The following is a 21,775-nucleotide window of genomic DNA, read 5'->3' as shown; positions in this document are numbered from 1 at the left end:
AACCGCTTCCACGAGAGCGCGTTTATGAACAACGAGTGTTTCTTCAGGTTCTTCTCGAGCGCGTTTTTCTCCGAGATGATCCTCGCGTTGTCGTTGTTGTTCAGATTGATATTGTTGTTTTGCAACGAGTTATTGTTCGTAGGTGGGTGATTCGTGGGCGGCGCCGGCGCCACCGTAGCGGCGCCGCTCTTGTTCTCTCGATTCTTCGCATTGTTCAACTGCTCGTAATTGAAATTGTTCAACGTGAAATCAGCGGGATGTTGATGACCCGCTGGCGGATACACGGTCCCGCGTCTTTCACGCGGACTAAACGACAACACCGTACCCATGCTGCTGGTACGGTTCTCCTGTTGTTGTTGTTGTTGTTGTTGTTGTTGTTGTTGTGGCTGTGGTTGCTGCGCGGGTGCTTGGGGCTGTTGCTGCGTCTGCGTCGCCTGATGACTGGGATTCTGACCGTGTCGACTTACGTTCTGGGTCTGGTGTCCGGGATTTTGGGTCTGATGACCCGGGTTCGTCGATTGGGGACCTGGGTTCGCCGATTGATGACCCGGGTTCGCCGATTGATGACCCGGGTTCGTCGACTGATGGCCTGGGTTCTGACCTTGGTGGCCGGGATTTTGAGCTTGGTGACCCGGGTTCTGAGTCTGATGGCCGGGATTCGGAGCCTGGTGACCCGGGTTCTGGGTCTGTTGCTCTGCCTTCGGGGGTTGCTGTTGAGCAGGGTTTTGACGATGAGTCGGGTTGTGGGTCGTATGGCCCGGGTTCTGCGACTGGTGTTCCGGATTCTGCGTCTGTTGTCCAGGATTCTGGGCCTTATGACCTGGATTCTGAGCGTTCTCGTTCGACTCTTGGGTCTGATGACCTGGATCCTGTGTTTGTTGAGACGTAGTGGGCGGAGGTCTCGGTGGTTTCAATGTGGTAACGCGATGCGGGATGGGCGGTGGGGCTCGAGGAACCGAGGACTCCCTCGAGGGTCCCGTCAACGGGGTGGCATCCCCTGGCTCGATGGCCTCCTCCACGACGGGACCCACCACCTCGCTCAGCCGACCTCCCAGCCTGCTGACTTCTACCTACGACCTGTACGACCCTATCACCTCCTTTACCTGCGCTTCTTTTCGATACTCTTATCTCTCTCTCTCTCTCTCTCTCTCTCTCTCTCTCCCTTGTTTTCCTCTCCTTCTCCTTCTTCCCGTCCTCTGTTTCGTCAGCTACCGTCAATCGCGGTCGCGTACTCTCTCCTCCGCGAGAGAACCTCGAGCGTTATACGAGGCTAAAACTGTCACGAGGGAAAATGTCGTCGATGCGTGGAGAAGATGTCGGTCGACGTGCAAAATGGCGAGCGATCGATGTCTCGCCGCCCTCCGCCTTTCGGAGGAAGGATCAATCAGGTGAACGAAAACACAGAAGCGACACACCGAATAATCTCACCAGACCTATTACTATTCCTCCCTCTTCCTATGTTCCGAGAGGACCCGCGTACACCCTCTCCTGCTGATTCCTCACCTCTCGCGATCCCTCTCGAATTCCGTGCCGTTCACCAGCACACACGACGCACTCTCGTCGCACACGGAAACCACTTTCCCGTCGTCCCTTCCACGCGGTCCTCGTAGATCCGATCCCGTAGATTCGGCGAACCTACCTTGCCGATCGATCGATACCAGCCAACAACAAACAATCCACGAGAACGTTCACTCTTCCTCACCCTCGGATCATTCGAAACGCTTCTTTGTTTACCCCCGTTATCGAACCGTTCTCGAACCGTTCTCGACCGACAGCGGAATATCACTGTTCGAAAATTCCTCCTCGAAATCTACCAATCTTCCCTTCTTCCCTCCACTCGTTTCCTTCCACGAACGTTACACGGCGCGCGATTCACGATTCTCAACGGCGAATGTCGAACACTTTGACATGCACACGCTCGCGACACGAGCTGTCACTGTTGACAACGCGCGAGGGCTGCGTGTGTGTTGACAGAGCTGGTCGGGAAACAGTGGCGCGGCGAGCTCTGATTCGTGTCTGCTGCTCCCGTGTTCGCCGACGTCGCCGTCACCGTCACACCGTCCTCGGCCTCGTCGTTGTCGTCGTCGTCGTCGTCGTCGTCGCCGTCGTCGTCGTCGTCGTCGTCGCCGCTCGGTCCTCTCGTTCGTTCGTTCGTTCGTTCGTCCACCGCCAGTCTTTCTGCGACCAACCAACACGTAGCACGCCCCATCCCCGTTATCGCTGCGCGCGCAGTCGTTCGATAAACGCGCTACGTCGATTTCACGGGGGTGGAAAGACGGAGAGGGCGTCGCGGCGTCCACGGGCCAGGGAAAAGGAAGGAGAGAACACACGGAGCGCCGAGGGATCTCCGACAGAAGGGTGAAGAACGGACCGCGAAGGTGAAACGGAGACAGGCTAGCCACGCCGCATACGCCCAAACTTTTCTTTCGTTCCCGTCGACGCCGCGACGCCCGCTCCTCTGCCACCTCCTCGCTTACTTGCGAATTTACGAATAACCCCCCTCGCACCTCTCCGACCCCCGCCCCGGCCGCCCTGCCGCGACCCTTACGCGAATGTTTGGCCGGAAGCGACCGCGAGACCTGAACGTAGGTCGAGATTCTACCTCGCGGAGAACAGGCGTTCCCGGGTGGAGGGGTTGCTTCCCGCTATGCGGTTTTCGACTCGACGAACAATTTTATCCCACGGCTCTGCAACCTTTGCGGAATCTCCTCTCCTTTCCTGCTTCTCCTTTCTTCCTTCTCCTCCCGCTTTTCGACCTCTTCCAATCCCTATGCAACCACCTTCGCTACCGAACTGGGTTATGATGGATCAATGGTACCGATCGACCGGAGAAATACCTCGGCCAACATTCCCTGGACCATGTGCACTTATTCTTCCGCTTAAGCTTCGCCTTGGAATTTTTATCCCGACCAGGAATTAGGTTGCGAATTTGGAAGCCGATGCGACAAAGGCGAGGCAACTTCTTCTTCCATCTTTCCAGAAAGCCACTGAAGAAGGACAGAGATGTTCTCCTTGATGCTTAACCGTCTCTTTCGTCCTCCATTCCCCGAATAACATTCGTTTACCACGCAACGAGTGTTAGAAGACTCGTGGGCGAATTATGGCGCCAGGGTTTGGACAACTAACGTTGTCCACAAGTTTCCAGACTCTCGATCCTGGACGGCCAATCAGTGGTGCCAATTAGTTTCCGAAAGAGTCCTCGAGGACTCGATGTAACGCGTAGGGCACGCAGAGGATTTTCGCGTCGCGCGATTGCTATGACGGATGATCCTTTAATCGGCGTGGAATGGCGTTTGCTATACCTTACCTGTGTTTACAGCCACGTAGATTGATCGAAGCTTTCCAGAAAGGTCGTGACACTTTCCCACCTGTCGTGACATTTTATTACGTTCCGCGTTCACGCGCTGATATACCTCTCGCGTGCATTTCTTCGCAGGGTATTCGAGTTCGTAGCCGATTCTCTTTAACCCACCATTCACTTCCGAACCATCGGGTATTCTCCACGGATTGGGAACTTCGACACGCGCTTCGGGACATTTCCAGCGTACCGAAAATTCGAGTCCCGTTTGATAATTCCGAGTACACTGGTGGATATAGATAGCTCTCGAACGGAGAGAATCCGATGTTCCCGGAATCGAATACACGGAAAATTAGCCCAGGAAAAACGGACGAATATATACACAGGGGTCTTGTCTTGCTCGTTACCTAACGTTTCGGAACGTGACTAGACAACATTTATCTCGATAAAACACCCAGTGTATGAAGTTTTTCCTTCTACCAGTATTGCTTGACCTACTGAGCACATTCCATAAAAGCTGATCGAATATCCCAGCGAACGCCTGCTGTGTTCCTCGGCGTAAAACAGGCGTCAATTTCCGACTAAATTTCCCGCTCGAAACGTGCTTCCCCGAATTCAAAACCCCCTTTGCCTATGGCTGATTTCGCGTCTTTGATTAACGCTCTCCAATTAACGGCATCCCAGCGAAAAGACTCAAACTTCCCGGAATCGTAAAGCTATCTGCCGCGAATATCGCGGCCAGGGATAATTAGATCGCGTCAAAATTGCTGCTTCAATCCTCCCCCCGCGGTGGGTGTATCGCGACAGGGTGTATACCTAACCCCACCGCGGGATTATCTTTCGAAACAAGGTCGAACGCGCGCCGCGGAGGTGTAATTGTCCTCCCATTGGGGAGTAGCGCGTGGATCAAGTTGACCAGGCGAGGGTGGAAAAAGGAAGGATAAGAAACGACACGGGAGCAGTTTCATCGATTAACGTCGCGCTAATTAACGTTTCGCTTCGCAACCAGGTGAGTCGAGCATGGCGTCTACCAACGGTCCAGCACTTGGGACGATGCTGCGCGAGAAGAAGGGGGTTGGTGCGGCCACAAATCGAGAAATCGATGAGGCGTTTACGGAACTCAGCTGATAAATGTTCGTTCTCTGTTACTGGGAGCATCAGGACAGTCAAAATGCGAGTCCCATGACTGACGAACACTTGGACCATCCGAATAGCAATTGGACTGGTTCCTGATACCATATATCCGAATATAATACACGGAGGTACCATATAGAAGCAAGTAAAAGCTAGAACATCGAGTCAAACGTACATAACAACGTATTCCCTCTAAAATTCTGTACTATAATAAGCTAAAAGCCTGCAAAACCAAGATCGAGCTAGCTTCGTTCTCTATTCCCAGAAATAGAGCATCAATGGGTGTCCCATGACTGACGAACACTTAGACCATCCGAACACCACTTGGACTGGTTCCTGATACCACATATCCGAATATAATACACGGAGGTACCATATAGAAGCAAGTAAAAGCTAGAACATCGAGTCAAACGTACATAACAACGTATTCCCTCTAAAATTCTGTATTATAATAAGCTAAAAGCCTGCAAAACCAAGATCGAGCTAGCTTCGTTCTCTATTCCCAGAAACAGAGCATCAATAGGAGTCCCATGACAGATGGACACTTGGATCATCCGGACACCGCTTGGACTGGCCCCTAATAGTAAAAGCCAGAACATCGAGTCAGAGGTACATAACAACCTATTCCCTCTAAAATTCTGTATTATAATAAGCTAGAAGCTTACAAAATCTTGATCGAGCTAGCTTCGTTCTCTATTCCTAGAAACAGAGCATCAATTCAGAGCATCAATAGGAGTCCCATGACAGATGGACACTTGGATCATCCGGACACCGCTTGGACTGACCCCTAATAGTAAAAGCCAGAACATCGAGTCAGACGTACATAACAACGTATTCCCTCTAAAATTCTGTATTATAATAAGCTAGAAGCTTACAAAATCTCGATCGAGCTAGCTTCGTTCTCTATTCCTAGAAACAGAGCATCAATGGGAGTCCCACGACTGGTGGAGACTCGGATCATCCGGACACCACTTGGACTGATCCCTGATACCACATACCCGAATATAATACACGGAGGTACCATATAGAGGCAAGTAAAAGCCAGAACATCGAGTCAAACGTACATAACAACCTATTCCCTCTAAAATTCTGTATTATAATAAGCTAAAAGCCTTCAAAACCTCGATCGAGCTAGCTTCGTTCTCTATTCCCAGAAACAGAGCATCAATGGGAGTCCCATGACTGATGGACACTCGGACTACAGTAAGAATCTATAAATTGCCAGTAGACGAAGGGCATGCAGGCCCAGATTAATCTGTGGCGACATAATTCTCACCCTCGCCAATAGATGGATTCCTAGGAGGTCGAAGATAATATATATACAATTTTCAAACCTTTCAATTGTATCCCCGTCTAACGCAGGGCCTGCTAGGTAGCCTTACTGATGAGTCCACTAGTAGTCCCAGAACGAAACGCATCCCTGCCTTTTCCTTTCGTCCTTTCTAGCACCATCGCGAAAATCGAAGACACTTGAGACTAGTTGACTTCGACAGTGGGGGAGGACCACCCACAGATCTAATCTCCCACCACCATGCAGAGATTAGCGAATTCCATACACACCCCTAACAGACCTACAGTGTCGATTTAAAAACACACGTCACACAACTCATCAACATACACCCAAATTCATAAATCATACGAAGGAACCAAATAGAAGATAGTAAAAACCAGAATATCTCGTCAGACATACGACATTCGATCCAACCTATTCTCTTTATATCCCTTTATTATACCGTAGGATGGCGAAAACTGGTTTTGAGGCACCAAAAACTGACAGAACAACAAGAACAGAGTAGCAAACACAAAACTTATAAAACTAATTTAACTTAGGAAAAGAACACCAAGATAATGCAACGAAAGCACACAAAAAGGCACTCTAATTTAACTCTCTTTCCAACACCGAGCAACTCACGCTGGTGCAGGTCACAATTAATTTCCAAGGACTCCGTTTTAGTCATCAAGGGCCCTACTTTCATGCTTTTCTTAACCTACGCTTCACCTCCCCACAGGTACCACGTAACTTAATTTTATTACACAAAATAACTTTTCCATTTGCTTCTAGAAAATATTGATGAGTTTATAATTTATTTTGCTGGCAATGATCGATTCGCGATTTCTTTCGAAATGGTATCTTACGATACTAACAAGGAGAGTGCAAGCCCTTCGGGTCACCGATTTAATTGAAATTTTGAAGGTTTCTAGACTTCGTCATGCAGTTCAAGAATATATATCATTATAGTCGCCACTACTCGATAGTTTTCGAGATATTTGCGATTCAAGTTTTATTGCTTCGATAACTACTGATTTATTTCTTGAGATTTTCAACTGGCGATGCGACTTAATAGCGGCACCCGAAAATTCCTATGATGCAGGTCCAGGATTCGACTCACGTCTCTATTTGGTTTTCCTTCTTCGATCTATTTTTTATTTTACATTCATTTTTCGTCTATGAAAACACTGTAAATTAACAATTGTAAATCAAATTTCTTAATCAAAAAAATTTACTTTTTACGATTTCTTATGCTGGTATATATTTGTTACAGAATAATAAGAATAGAATGCAAGGAAAACAGTTTTCTATAGCAATCTTATTAACCCTTTGACGCCGAAATCACACGTTTCCCTCGGGAAACGGGAGTGCACCGCTAGATGCAAGATTTATTCTAATATATTTTTGACGTTCTAATAAAAATTTTTATTCGTTCAATGTGGCACTTTTTATTTCAAAGTATCTTTTAATTAACGGTTATATTCAAAAATGAACTAATTGTCAATTTTCATTCAATGTTGTTCAATGTAGTTTAAGAAGTATAATCGCTCCGGTCACCAATGACCACCGTGGCAGTCAAAGCGTGAATATCTAGTAAATATCTCAAAAACTATCGAGTAGTGGCGGCTATAATGATATATATTCTCGAACTGCATGACGAAATCTACAAACCTACAAAGTTTCAATTAAATCGGTGACTCGAACAACTTGCACTCTCCTTGCAAGCTAAAAGCCTGCAAAATCTCGATAGAGTTAGCTCACGTTCGCAAAAGGCCCCGAGCATCGTCCGATTAATTCTCCCCACACAAAATTCGCTCGAAAGAGTAAATGCATCGCGTTCTTGACCAGCCATCGCGTAGACTCCCTCGCGAGAAGCGGCTCTTATTAAAAGATGAATCCACTGCCAGCAACGCGTATTGATCTCCGGGTCCGTGCGCGTTTAAAGGCTTCTTCGGGTTATGGAAGTTATTTCGGTTTCGCTCGAGACATTCTCGTCCACTGCGACTCACATCCTCGTTGCTCTTGGTGCGACGTTAATCGACAACGATCGCCGATTTTCGTCGCTCTCGTTTCGCAAGAAACGACCAGTTGCGAGCGTTCCTCGAGCTCCACTTTCCTCCGGGCGCTGAGGGGCAGCTACGTACACCGGAGAAACTGTTACAAGGTTCTGGTGGCCGAGAGAAATTTCAGAGTTGCTTCGCGATTCTGAGCCAACACGAACGAACGGGTTAACCCTTTCGGCACGAAGGAGCTGGCCGCGGTTATACATTCGTGGTACGAGGAAGTTTTCCACAGGAGTGGTTGCACTGGAAGCCACGTAAACGTGTTTTGCGGTATTCATAGAAATCTCGAGCGTGATTGACACTAAACTTTTCATTCGGACCGCGACAGTCATCGGTGACGTTTCGTGGATGCCACCAATAAACGACGGTAGTACCCAGAGAACGTTTCATGACCGCCGCCATTGGGCCGCAGTAGTACCGAAAGGGTTAAAAATGCAGAAGCTTCTTCGAGACCCCGACGAATAGTTCCGCGGTGCAGCCTCGTACCGTTAATTCAGAAGCAACGCAGAGTTGATCGTTGAGTCGTGCAGCAAGTTCCGTGCGGCATTAAAGCGTTCCACGTATTAAACACGTTCCACCGTGACTGTCCGTCGAGCATTGTCTGGCAAGCGAAACGAAGGAACGCGATCTTCGAGGATCCCCCTATCCCCGGAAAATTAATTCCGAGAATTAATGGGGTGAAATATAGTGGAAGTTCGTATCAAGATCTATTAAGACGAAAGTTACGTTCGGAGTGGTTTGGAGCAGCAAGGAAGGCTGGCGATATTAAACACATTTTCCTCGGGAATATTCAAACAGGTTGAAACGAGGAACGCTTGATCCACGTTAGGTGGAGAGACGCTCGAGGCGCGACCGTGAGGAATAGAAAAACTCGCGCGAGGTCTCGAGGAGAAGGTAAACAGGTCGGCGTGGAAATGGAATCAGCGAGATCTCTCGGCTTTAAAGGATTTCCCAGGGTGCCTGACCCGAATGGATCCTGCGAGGCTTCCTCGGTCGCGCCTGATTTCCGGAGACGCGTATTCGTATTAATACGGCAAGGTCGCTGCTTTCGTCCCCAGTCTAGGGAAACATCCTTCTCCCGATCTCCGGCCAAGTTGCGACACCCCTGGGGAATACTCGTCGCGGAATATCCGCGCGTCTCTAAGAGCTTTCGCGGCCTTTTCCTAACTCGCGATAACGAAGCCGATGTTATGCAAATTGCTCCCTGTGACCATTCGCGTTAACCCAGGCTTCGAGGCTCCCTTCCCTGCACCTGCAATCGTCCGGCTGAATTATTCAAACGCACGTTCCTCTAATTGAATTTCTCCTATGTTACGTCACGCTAACGAGCAAAAGAATCGTGTGCACGCGGCTGTTCTCCGTTTCGTCAACCGAATATTCGTGGGTGATCACTCGAGGACGAGAGACTGGCTCTGGTTGCGTGCCAGCAAGTAGTAAAGCCCGGCACGGGTCAGACACGATACGAAGAACCCTCCAATTAATTAAGCGGTGTACACATCGACCGTTGGTAGTTGCAGCGGAGAAAAAGGAAGAGAAAAACGCGGGTATTTCTTGCATGTAGTCTAATGGTGGGGGGTACTTAACGAGCAGTTGGAGCAGGAGAGAGAGATGGCCGCGAGAACGGAACAAACACGAATTATCCATTAATTCGGCGCGGTAACTGCGGCCTTAAAATCCGGGCTCGCGCCAAAAACTTCCACGACGATGGAACAAAAAGAAGCGGAAAAGGAACACAAGCACGGTGCTTGGCGATATTTGCCGAGCGCAGAATTGCTTCTGGCTAGGGCAACGGGAAAAAATGAATTTTAAACTCCGGCTTTACGACCGGTTTCCATTGTTCCGCGTTCCTCCGGCAGAAATCAATTTCTGTTTATTAACGGGGATAATCGCGATCGCGACATTCGCCTCGTCATTCCCGCCGATCCCGTAGATCCACGAGCGCACGAGCCCCGTCGCGAGTACCTCGGCCACCCTTTCGTGACCACACTTTGCGTCCCACCCTTCGTTAATCGCGATTACTTCGTTGCATTTTTACGATCGTCGTATGCGCTGCGGGTAAATACAGGTTGGTTGGTCGCGTTGCGCCATAAGATCACGGGATATTCCATATTTCTCCCCGAACTTCTTTCCCTTCGATCCGGCGCGATAAGCTCGATAAGAAGCTCGGCCGCCGCGGCGGGTAAGTGGAAATGGGTCACGAATCGGTCTATAATTATTCGTAAACAAAAGGTGCAGAGAATGCAGGGAAAAACGGGAAGAAAAAAGAAAGCGCAACACGGGCGGAGCGAGGGGGCTGGGGGTGGGTGGCGTCTAGCCGCGCTGGTCGACCGATCGCATAAAAGGGCCGCTAACGAAGCTCTGATTGCAGGCCGAGCGGTTTCGATTGGACCGTGATAAAAAGTCGGCGAGCAAGGTGTCCGAGCGTAGGGCTGCCGCTGTAAAAGCGTACTAAAAATATAATGCTCGCTCGCGTCGCGTTGGCGTGAAACCGCGGCTCGTTCACGCGGCGTGTCTATCGATGTGACCCCGATACACGTACTCTGCCGTAGAAAAAAAAACAACCCCCGCTTTTATCGTTCGCAATAAACTGGCAACGCCCGGCGAGATGATCTCGATGTCGCTGCTCGTCGCCAGAACGTCTGCCCTTCCTGTACCAAGCCGAATGGCACGAGCCGTCCATCGACGTTTCCGAACCGCGCGTCCTTTCCCGACTCCTTTGGGAGAGACAGCCAAGGGGTTGCTCTGTGATATCAGTGGCAGCTGCTGCAGGCGCTTCTCCGTCGAAATACGCTTTATCTTTGCAAGGTCTATAAAAAAAAAGCAGCGCAGCGCGGCTATTTATAAGCCAGGGTACATAGACGTCCCATTTTCCCGGCTGTTTTCAAAGAAGCGCAGTCCCAAGGATATCGTACGCTCCGCTACCTAAGGAAAACGTGTCACCCGGGGTTACGAGCGTGTTCGCCAGAGTTATTGGCGACGATAGCGACTGCCACATCGGTGGACTTTCGACAGTGCGACACGTAGGGTGGAAAGACCGTGGAAGAACTGGAGAAACGATTAGCGAGGCGCTCGAGGAGAAAAGTTGAAAGTGGGTGAGCGAGGAGAGACGTTCTCAGCCTGCAATCTGCAAGGATATGGGCCAAAGATTGGTCCATTATTCCCGAGGAGTTGTCGCGAGAACGAGGGAACTTTCTTCTTATTAACTCTTTCGGGCATGCTGGGATTGAAAGTGTTCCACTTTTTTGATGCCAACATCGTCTGTCTATTGACAACTGCTTCGCTCGACTGTCGGCGTTTCTTTTACAGTATATACACAGATGAATTTCATCGTGCATCAATTAAATACTACGCAAGGAGATGGATAAGAAAACCTTTCAACTCTTTGGGGCACGGTGGAATTAAAAGTGGAGCACCTTTTCGATGCCAACATCGACTGATTATTGACAACTGCTTGGACTCGACTGTCGGCGTTTCTCTTGCAATATATACACAGATGAATTTCATCGTGCATCAGTTAAATAGTACATAAGGAGATGGTTAAGAACACCTTTTAACTCTTTGGGGCACGCTGGGATTAAAAATGTCCCGCCTTTTCGATGCACCGTAATGCATGGTGGGACATTTTTAGTCCCACCTCGGAATATTGCTATAGCTGCATGCGCGTAGGTTTATATTTCGTCTTATTTACGTGAAGCAGTTGGTAATACCTTCGACGAATGTTATAAACGTATTCGCTCGTGTTGGCAACATTCGACATGCCAGTATAGGTTCGTCAATTGTTGCAAGCGAAAGGTTTAACTATGTGATTCCTTTATTAGTAAAAATATACCAATTTTGTTTCATTTAAAACGCGATAAATTTTCTACGCAACGTGGGTCTGTCTTATTATCAGAAATCCTGTGCCGCAAAGAGTTAAACCTCGTGGGACGGGGTGGATTTTCAAGTGTCGCTACTGCGGACCCCAGGTGTCCGTGAACTCGCGGACTTTAACGAGCAGTTAACGTATCTCTCGAACTCCGCTCCTATTAAAAAGTAAGCTCGAGGTTGCAACAGCCGAGAGGAAAATGGCCAGCAGGGACTGCCGCGCGCGAGAGCCGATCACAGGTAGGTTAATCCGTCTGGATGTGTCCCCGAAACAGCTGACTCGCTGTAAAACCACTAGCCAGCAGTCCAGACAGACAGAGCGAAGAACATCATCCCCTTTAGAAGGGCTCCAGACAGACGAACCCTCCAGGCAACAGCCCTCTGTACCCTCCCCATTACCGACGACCGTCCCATCGCCATAGCAACCCCTTGGATTCAGCAGCCAACCTAACCAAGCGATTTGCCCACCCTCAGTCCCGTTCGTTGTTCGAACATTTACATCAAACACGCTGTTTCTCTCTATTTTTCGCCTCTCTCTTTCTCTACCCTCCATTTTTTACGCACTCGAAATCAGGCAAACCTTTGTTTCCCCACAGTGATACGTCTCTGTGTACGGATCGAGTGCCTCTGCATCCGCCATTTCAATTTACCTTTCATTTTCGATTGGGTAACCGGCACGAGTCGTTGCGTACCCCCTCGTAATTGCAAAGTTTCCGTTTCGGAGGAATCGTTGGACCGAATCGCGAAGAAAGTTTCCACACGTTTCGTTCTCGCGTATCAAAATGGCTACCCCGAATCCCCATCGCGAATATCATACGAGCGTTTACTCTGTTTAACATCCACCACGGATTATTCCTTCCCGAGACGCTGCTCTCTTTCGCGTCTTCTCCTTCGCGAAGAAGTTACTCGAGGAGTGTCCACGTCGTGGTTCCTCCAAGCGTGAAATCGCGTCGTGGAACATTTGAATAAAAGATTCTCCTCGCCGGCCATTAGAGAAACCATCGCTTCGCGAGTAAGACACAGCGTTTTCGCCGCGCGATAGCTCAGCGAGCCGAATGATGGCAGCAATTTGTCAAATTGCCGCACTTTTTTTCGCCGTGACATCCAATTGCCTACGTCACGAAGCTACTCTTCCCTCGACCCTCTTAAGACCACCGTAGGCCGGCAAGCTTCCGTCAGTCGCGCACTATAATTCGATCTTCTTCCACGGTGCGATATCATTCGAAGAGTTTCGATTTCGTCGAGTCAAATTTCGAAGTGACAGGAAGAGGATGTTCCCTCTGCCCACGAGGACGGTTCTCTCGCTATTAGGCGCGTTCGCGGTCTCGACCGCCGCGCAGGACGCAAAGACCACGGTGCTTCCGTTCCCCGGAAATGCCTCCATTCTGGAACCACCGGGCAAAATGGGACCTGCGCCTCGACCGGATATAACGCGTTCTTCCGAGCTCCTCGCGCATCCGACCACACCTGCCAATCACTTTATCCCTGGTAACCTGTCTGGGATTCCTCCTGATGGAATAAAAGAAATCGGAAACGGAGGGATGCTAACGTCGTTACGTTTTCCAGCGCCGCCGAGGACGTTTATCCATCACAGGGGTGACAACGCGCTGCCATACCTGTACGACTATCCTCACTTCGCGTACCCAGTGGCACACTCGATCGATTACCCGGTGAGACCGTACTCGAAGCAGCTCGTGATCGTGAGCTTCATCGGGCTGCTGTTGCTGTTCGCTGTTATTCAGAACACGATCGTGAACGCGAAGCGGAGAGGCATCTCGACGGATGTGCTGTCCGCGAGGAAGAAGAGAGAGCTGTATGCCGCGTACAATTTCAATCACGTGGTAAGGCTTCGAGCTTTGAATGAACTTTCCGAGCTATCCCGGCGGGTCTCGTACGTCCATGATAATTTAATTCCAAGTTTCGAGAGGTAATCAGAGTTCTTTCCGCCTGTTTTCTCCGCTCGCTTTCAGACGCCGGAGCAGGAAGACGTTCTCGAGGAGGACGCCAGGGTACGGTGCATACAGAGAACAGTCTGCCTGGAGAATCGGAAGCTCTCGAAGGCTTTCGGCGCTGCCGGCAAGATACTGGCCAAGTACTTAACGTGAGTTCCAGAGCTGCCGCGTTATTGCTTCCCGGCGCCACATAGAAATTTAATATTCCGAGTGTCGTGGCGCGAACGAGCGCGAGACGTGGAATCTGGACCGGGAGGACTCGCGCGTGTCTCGATACGCTATTCGCAGCACGCAGTAGGAATATTAAACGCGCGAATGTCTCGCGAGCAAGGGGTGGAATTTTGTCGAAGACGTTTGTCTGCTTTCAGCCGGGGCGTGGAGAAATCTCTGAGATCGTCTTCCGGCTGGTTCCCCTTGGTGTGGGACGCGGGAGAGGCTGGGATTCGTGGCGAGGACTGCGAGGTACTGTACAGGGACTGCGACGAAAGGGTGTCCTCGAAGGATCGACGAGCTTCGGGCACCTCGGAAGACGCGTGATCGACTAGAACTGAGAATGGAGAATCGTTAGACGTAGCAATAAAACGAGCAATCCTGCGAACCGGGGAAAGGGATGCGTTTTATTCTTTATCCTATGCAGTTTTCCTGCTTGCGTTTCGCGTGTCTGTAAATAATAAAGCAGGGGATAGGTCGAGATTAACCCTTTGACTAGGCTAACGTTAAAGGTGCTTGGAAATCTTGCGCTCGTGACACTGCGGGCACCTAAAGGCGCTGAAAACTTCCTTTGGCTGTTGAATTCCAAGTATGTACAGTAACAATTTACTACGAAATACAGAGAAATAAATAATATCGTTTTAATATGTGGAATACAGTGTTTCGATTATTATTTGAATATACAATAATTAAATTCACCGTATTTGGCGTACATCGCAAATGGATTCCTACTGTATGGTACATAGCTGGTGCGTTTCTAAGTCTGCCGTAGTCAAAGGGTTAATGACGATTGTGGTGGTGGTGGAGCGATTCGAAGAAGAAGAAGAAGAAGAAGAAGAAGAAGAAGACAGAGTGCATGGGTAAAAGACGAAGCCCCCGACGAATAAAAAAGCAGGCAGTATTAATGACTTTTAATTTTAATTACAATATGCTGTGTTGTGTTTTTTTTTTCTTTTCTTCTTTATCTGCTACAAACATCGACATCTAGCCTGAACTATTTTAGATAGCAGTCCGCTCTCTATACACGCTCCATTTATACTCGCTCTCCCTCTCTCTCGCTCTCTCTCTTTCTCTCCAATCTCGTTCTCTCTCGTCATCGGAATTATAAAAAAATATCAAATCACGAACAGAATGGAGACAAACGGCCGCACGTACTGCACTCCCCTTTTGTTTCATTGTCCGTTACACGTTTCTCTTTTCTGCATGTTTGCTCGTTCGTTCGTTCGTTATTTTTCTCTCACCACCCGCCCCACGGTCTATCTATCTGTCACGATCCTCGTTGATCTCCTCGCGTCACAACTAATTATACAATAACGCTATTCCATTATTATCGTTATATAACATTAAGGCATTACATATTCATAAATTCTTCGTGTTCACTCGCCACTATACAGCAATACCACGCTAAACTCGTAAATTTATGCTTAAATAGACGTGAGATCGCTCGTTGCAATAGTCCAGGCTTCAAAGGAAAAAAAAAAAACACAAGAGTAAAAGAACGTCGTGTGAAACAGGCTTGCAAACCGGACCGGAAGTGGCCTTGGTGCACAAGGTTCTTTAACCTTTTCCACGAAATAGTGTTTCGTCTCTGTTCCCTTTTTCCTTGCAATTTTTCTCTTTCACTCTCGTTCGGTTCTCTCTTTTTGTGTCGAGAAACTAGACTAAATCGTCGATTTTCCGCGAGATTTTTCGGTGGTGCCGCGAAAAGAACGGGGAAAGAACGGGGGAAGGACGAATATACCATCGGAGACCATCCCCCGGTGCCAGATGCGCTCGCACCCTTTGTTCCGGCTTTCCCTCTTTCGCCCCCTTTCTTGTTTGCTCGCTTCTTTCACACTCACCCTCCGCTGAACGCACACGTACACGCTCGCACACATACACAGCATCTTTTCTTTTTCGGCTATCACTTGCACGCACGCAGCTTAAAGGTCCTGCTAATTATCGTATCGTCAATAAATTAGACACATTTGTCGAGGCAACGTAGTTTGCACAGGCAGGCGGCAGGTAGTTTACGAAAAGTATCTCGAAACACCCGTGTTTTCTGCATTCCATTCCCTACTTTCCTTATTTTATCTCTTGGTATCCGAACATCTTCCGCGACGAAAGCGAACGAATCGAACGTCGTCGCGTTTTCCTCGCGAGCCAAGATATTCCCTGCGGTATTCGTTCCCGTCGGACGATCGATCTTCTCTATCGATCGATCGATCGAGCCATCGGCTCTTCGCTATCGGGGCATCGGTAATCGTGCTGCTCGCGAATTTTCCCGACTCGGAACGACAAAAGGAATCGATGGAAGTTTCGTTTATAAATTAGGCGGATAAAATTTTCGAACGCGTTAAAAAGGATATAGAACTCGGTTGACTCGGTTGTGTCGTTCGGATCGATCGATCCTAGTGTGGAACTTCGATTAAAACATCGACGGACGTGTTTCGCCGACGTGGTACGAGGGAAAACGTGTCATTAAAATATTAAAATAAAAACAGATTTATTCGACCCGCGTGGGGTGTCGTTCGACGTGCGTACACGAGAGACGTAAAAAATAAAACGGTCGTGCGTAATATACCGACGGATATTTGCCTTGCCACGTGTCGAGGAAAGAAAACGAAAAAGGAACGATGCAACGAATTGAAAAGAAAAATAAAAACAAAGGAAAACAAGAGACGGATAAAACGAAAATTAATAAAACGAAAATAAAATTCGAAGAGAGAAGAAGAAGAAGAAGAGAAAGATTAAAATAGGTTGATCGACGAAAGCGACGTTTAAAGAAACAAGGAGAGAACGCGTTGGATCGGAACACGAGCTCGCGCCGGTATAAAAACACGTTTCTTTACTTTTTACTTGCTTTATTCGCTGTAATCCACCATCTTTCGTTCAATCGTCGATGCGATTTAAATAATAGGAAGTTTCCATGGCGCGTCCCGGAAGCGTCGTCGCTCGGACGCGAAAGAAAAAGAACGAAAAGGGAGGGGGGCCGAGCGACGAGCCGTGTAGAACGTACTCGACCAACGGTTTCTCGATCCAACACTGTCGATCGATCGATCGCGTTAATTAGATCGTTTTCCCTACCGTACAAAAACTGAGTCCACAATTATGCCGACTAACACGATATAATCGATTAATCAATTAAACTATCGAGCCGATACAATAATAATAATATTAATATTAATCATTAATTAATAATATATACAATATTCTAAACGCTATACCTTTCTTTCCGTCCTGTCTCATGCTCGGAACGTGACACGCGCACGAAGAAAAAAAAAAGAAATTATCCGTTTTTTTTTTTTATAGAAAACAGCTCGTAAAGAAATAGGTACGACACGACGGTAGCAAGATGGAGGAGAGTATTACTCGCGTGGGGGGGAAAAAAAGGAAACGTCTTCTTTGCGCGTGTGAATCTTTCACTTCCTTCCTCTCTCTCACTCTCTCTCTCTCTCTCATTCTGCGACGTCGATGTGTCTCTTTCGCGCGCTCTAACTCTCTCTTCTCGTTTCGAAACGCGCGAGAAAACAGGTGTGTGTGTGTGTATATGTGTATGTGTGTGTGTGTGTGTGTGTGTGTGCTTCTCGCGTTAATCTTCTCTATATGTGTTTTTTACCTTATACAATTTCATTTTTTACTCGCTATTTATGTGCTCTCTGTTTACTTCCATCCGGAGACACACTTTGTTTCACGCATACGCGAGACAACGCGCGCGACGTCCGCGCCGCGCTCGAGAATCCTTCCTCTGTTTTATTACTAGCTTTCATTTTCTTTCTTTTTCTTACAAACGAGGCAGAGGTTTCGACGAACGGCGTATAATATCCTCGCCCACGACGAACACGTAGGGGTCACTACGCGATCGCGGTGAAATAGCCCGTCACCGCGGCGATCGTACGACACGCGACACGCGCAATGGTGTCCGTTCTTTGCCTGGCTACAATTTCGAATGTTCGTGACGAACGTTGACGCGCGGAGGAAGCACGCTGCAGCGCATTACTGCTCGACTGCCACATATACACACACACGCAGGCACGCATACGCACATACACACACGGAGGACTTTGATCCTCACGGCGCTCGTTCGTTCGTCGTTTGTATCTCCTCTCTTTACTCTTCGTTCCTTTAGTCCCTCTTTATCTCTTTCCTCCTCTCCCTTCTTTCCTACGCCACGAATTTTTAGTTTGTCCTCTTTCCTCTTCCGTTCTCCCTGGCTCGAGATGTGCCCGTCTCGACCGAGCGGAGAATCGAGCAAAGGTAGCGAAGATGAACATTGCTCTAACAGACAGCGATTTGGGTGTGCGTATTGAGGACCGCAAGATCACGACGCAGTGGCTGCCGATTGCGAGATCGTGCGTGTCTATGAGAACGGCTTTGAAAATGGACATTCGATTCAGGTGTGAAATCAATAAAAAATCCGGCGGGTCGGTAAAAAACGTGGCCATGCTTCTTAGCGCGAAAACGGATCAAAAAAAGGAAAAAGAAATAGATTCTCTCTTTTTGTATTTTCTCTTTTCTTTTTTCTTTTTTTTTTCTGTTTTTTTTTTTTTTTTTTTTTTCTTTGTTTCTTTTTGTATAAAAGGTGCAACTGTATGTCCGGCCAGACAATCTGGAAGACGCGTTCTTGTAACAACGAGCTCCCCGCGGGGGAACTCGCTTTCGATGAGAATGAACAACAATGCGTGGTATCAGCAAGAAACCTCCTTTCGTCTCTGGAAAGTAAAATAGAAAAAAAAAAAAAGAAAAAGAAAGAAAAAGGAAGTTGTACTCTCGTGACCAAAACGGAACAAAAATTGGAGCGCTGTTTTCATCGACAAGTTTTGCCTCTGCGTTTTCTGCATGCGATCGAGTTCTGCTTAATTTTCCCTCCCTCTCGCATTCGGTTCGTCCTTACGGTCTTGGATACAATCACTACCCACAATACATTCATTGTCGTACCGATAGATATTATTATTATTATCATTATTATAATTATACCCTATGTACAAATCGACATCGCCGATAAACGGCACATTATCATTAAACTTAAGCGACAAACGTAAGATTAAAGAGTTACTAGGGACCAGTCATAATTTGTCATGCTAATAGTATAGGTAGCAACACGCCCGATATAATCGCTTTACTATCATCATTATCCATTCATCACCATCATCATCATCGTGATCATATTCTGGATCGTCGCCATGATTTGCATCGTATAACACACGCATAAACACTCGCGCATCGGTGTCGCGGCAGCTCTCGCCCCCCTCTCTCTCTCTCTCTCTCTTTCCCCCTTTACACTCCGGCAGACAGTTTTAATTCGTGTTTGGAATCTCTACTCAGCCATAATATGCCCGTGTTCGTTTGCTTGCCCTAAACGTTTAACTACGTACACCTAATCTTCGTTTTCTTCTTTGCTTTTATTACTTCAATTAACTTAATCGAGGTAATTTATTTTTGTCATTCGCTTTTTCCGACGAGGTCTGTTCGAACATCGTTAAATGACCGCGACGTTCATGTACGTCGTAAATTTCGTGGTTTAGCTTCTTTGTCCGTTGCGTCTCGCTAAAATGTCGCTTGGAGATTATTTCTAGCTGCGATACGTATGTTTCAGGGCATTTTCTAACTAAACGTAGAACAAAATAAAACAAAAATACACGGAAAATCGGAGGCGTGTTACTTATTCGATCATACACATATATATATGTATATATTCACGCACACACACATATATATATATGTATACTTTTTTTGAAGTTCCCTTTCGTTCCTTTCGTGTCCATCCACGATTCATGCACACCACTATACTTCATTAGACCTAGCATGCTTAGAAAATACTTGAAAAATGAGTCTATTGGAAGGTGGCTGTTCGATCGGCTGGCTCATGTCACTATAAACACATTTTTTTTTTTTTTTTTTTTTTTTTTTTTTTTTTTTTTTTTTTTTTTGTTTTTTTTTTTTGTTTTTTTTTCCCTCGACAGTTCGTATGAACAACAAATTGTTCCGCAATCGGGCGGTTAAAGTCTTCTTCTCGAAGCTTCGTCGTTTTTCCTTTGTTCAAATCGGGTGAAACAGGTGCACGTGTTTCTTCTCCATTGTCTCCTCGTATTTTATTCGCGCAGTGTGGCCGGACTAGAACAAGCCCGCTACCCATTGTTGACTAATAATCGAAACGTTATCCGTATCAGCCTTCAGACTCGACTAAGTGTAACGTTTTACTGGCCAACTGTGTGAAGAGCTGTTTTTTTTTCTTTTTTTTCTTTTTCCTCGTGATCATTTCTTATCGATTTCTTCTCTCACCCGAGCCACGCGTGTGTGTTCTTGTCCGAGTATAATCTGGTCCTCGATTTCTCTCATCTTGCATCTTCTTCGTCACACGCAGAACGTTTTAACAACGCGACAAACTTAAAAGATTACAAAAAAAAAAAGGAAAAAAAAAAGAAAAAAAGAAAAAATACAACAGCGCCGAACGACGTGTGCACGAAAAGCTGTCGAACTGCATCGTGCGCCATTTCTCTTTTTTTTTTTTTTATTATCATTAGTAACAATTAATAAAGACTCCGTCACGATTTTAATCGTATAGACGTTAACACAAGACAACAATATCACCTAAATAATTCGCTAGTCCCGATACGACTCGCGTATGTGTCCCGTCCGCGCGTCTCATTTTCCCTTTTTCCTCCACGTTACGTCGTCCGATCGTGCTCGGGAATGACAACGACGATAACGATCAAGTTAACAACGACAATGACAACGACGATTATGATGATGAGGATGATGAAGACAATGACGACGATGACGACGAAGAAGAGGACGACGACGATGACGACGACGTCGACGACGACAACGATGACGACGATGACGACGATGACGACGATGACGACGAAGACGACGAAGACGATGACGACGACAAGGATGATCGTGCTCGTCTCGACTTATCCTGATATAGATAAAAACACCATGGATCGTACATGTGGCTTATAGACTGGTGTGCTCGCTGGCATGCGATGTTGTAGCAGGCGTTCCCCTGTGCGTCGTGGTGGCAACGATTCAATAGCGCAGTGGTGTTCACAGTCGTAATCGTGGTAGTAGTGGTTACGGAGCTAGCAATCGGTAGTTACCTCCTGTCACGATACAGGAGATAAGTCTTCACAGCTAACGGCAGGCTCAGCGCGTTCACTTTCTCTTCTATCTTGTCCTTACCGATTCGTTTCCGAATCACTCTTCGACAGAGGTCCATCAGGGGTAGAGGTTCGGCTGAAACAATCACGATACGAATCGTTACTACGCGAGTCAAAACACGCTTACTGACATGGTGCACCGATTCCAGAGCTACTTACGATCGAGTCCACCGATGTATTTCATCGTGATCTCGCAGTGTCCCCAAACAGCGGATACGATAGGGTGCAGCTTCTTGCCTTTCAGGCCTTTAAACGCGACTCCAAGGTACTGGCCGTCCACGACGAATGCTAACGTACCCTCGTCCATGTCCAAGACCACTAAAAAGCGAACAAACACTCGGGTTAGATGGTTGGAGAAGGGAGAAGAAGGCTGCAAGGTTCATCGAATGCGGAGAAACTACTTACCGAGGAATTTGTCAGGAACAATGAACGTTTCGTCGTGCTTGAGAAGAGTCGGGTACGTGATACCGGCGTTGTTCTTCGAGTCGTGGAGAAGCTTGTTCCTGCCGAGATCCCAACCCCAGCTTTGTTCGTTGTTGCCGACCAGGCTCTGATATCCAACGCTGTGAAGGGGTGCCTCTGCCGTCGCGACGCCCACTACGGCGTGTGTGCCTCTTTGCCTCGTGCTCCAGAACAGCTCCCAGACATGCATACCTTTCGTGTATCCTACCCTCCCCCTTATACAATCTGTGCTTTGGGCCACGGGGTGCCGGTGAAACGTTAACTTGTCGTCATCCTGGAGCAACACAGAATCATCGGTAATGCGTCATCGATGATACGCAAACTAGCAGAATGGTCGCGATTACGGTACGCAGAACAGGCAGAATATTTCGAGAAACTAA

General features: G+C 47.7%; 4 protein-coding genes across 5 annotated transcripts in view; 1 reads left to right on the top strand and 3 right to left on the bottom strand.

The window, feature by feature from the left end:
* Positions 1-2,074, bottom strand: part of Cdk5alpha (Cdk5 activator-like protein) — a 12,395-nt gene extending 10,321 nt beyond the window's left edge. The window contains exon 1 of the mRNA XM_017911592.1: positions 1-2,074. Coding sequence (XP_017767081.1) covers positions 1-329 — 329 coding nt within the window. The 5' untranslated portion in view covers positions 330-2,074.
* LOC108555723 (glutenin, high molecular weight subunit DX5) lies at positions 464-12,269 on the bottom strand. The gene is made up of 3 exons (XM_017911506.1): positions 12,210-12,269; positions 583-1,070; positions 464-497 (listed from the first exon to the last, which is right to left on the bottom strand). The coding sequence occupies exons 1-3, from the start codon at positions 12,267-12,269 to the stop codon at positions 464-466; spliced, it is 582 nt and encodes a 193-aa protein (XP_017766995.1).
* Positions 12,270-12,900: 631 nt separating this feature from the next.
* Positions 12,901-14,118, top strand: LOC108555722 (uncharacterized). Its single transcript, XM_017911505.1, has 4 exons — positions 12,901-13,117; positions 13,196-13,470; positions 13,600-13,730; positions 13,950-14,118. Exons 1-4 carry the CDS (start codon positions 12,901-12,903, stop codon positions 14,116-14,118), a joined length of 792 nt encoding a protein of 263 aa, XP_017766994.1.
* A 4,099-nt stretch (positions 14,119-18,217) lies between these two features.
* LOC108555775 (protein gustavus) overlaps positions 18,218-21,775 on the bottom strand; it is a 114,050-nt gene continuing 110,492 nt past the window's right edge. For both annotated transcript variants that reach the window (XM_017911587.1, XM_017911585.1), the window contains exons 4-6: positions 21,339-21,669; positions 21,093-21,251; positions 18,218-21,009 (exon numbers count right to left, since the gene is read on the bottom strand). In XM_017911587.1, the coding sequence (XP_017767076.1) occupies positions 20,870-21,009; positions 21,093-21,251; positions 21,339-21,669 (630 nt within the window). In that variant the 3' untranslated portion in view covers positions 18,218-20,869. The remainder of the gene's footprint in view (positions 21,010-21,092; positions 21,252-21,338; positions 21,670-21,775) is intronic.

Source organism: Eufriesea mexicana, unplaced genomic scaffold (assembly GCF_001483705.2).
Source record: "Eufriesea mexicana isolate 0111107269 unplaced genomic scaffold, ASM148370v2 scaffold265, whole genome shotgun sequence".
Classification (NCBI taxonomy): Eukaryota; Metazoa; Arthropoda; class Insecta; order Hymenoptera; family Apidae; genus Eufriesea; species Eufriesea mexicana.
The sequence above is the reverse complement of the archived record's forward strand: the minus strand, read 5'-3'. Positions and strand labels throughout refer to the sequence as shown.

Excerpts from the sequence above, each read along its gene's own strand:
- LOC108555723 (XM_017911506.1), bottom strand. The coding sequence starts at position 12,269 with ATGGCGGATGCAGAGGCACTCGATCCGTACACAGAGACGTATCACTGT. Across the intron at positions 1,071-12,209 it reads ATCACTGTGGGGAAACAAAG|GTAGAAGTCAGCAGGCTGGG; the intron begins GTTTGCCTGATT and ends TACAGGTCGTAG. Across the intron at positions 498-582 it reads GGTCAGAACCCAGGCCATCA|ACCCAAAATCCCGGACACCA; the intron begins GTCGACGAACCC and ends CCGGGTCATCAG.
- LOC108555722 (XM_017911505.1), top strand. The coding sequence starts at position 12,901 with ATGTTCCCTCTGCCCACGAGGACGGTTCTCTCGCTATTAGGCGCGTTC. Across the intron at positions 13,118-13,195 it reads TGCCAATCACTTTATCCCTG|CGCCGCCGAGGACGTTTATC; the intron begins GTAACCTGTCTG and ends TACGTTTTCCAG. Across the intron at positions 13,731-13,949 it reads ATACTGGCCAAGTACTTAAC|CCGGGGCGTGGAGAAATCTC; the intron begins GTGAGTTCCAGA and ends GTCTGCTTTCAG.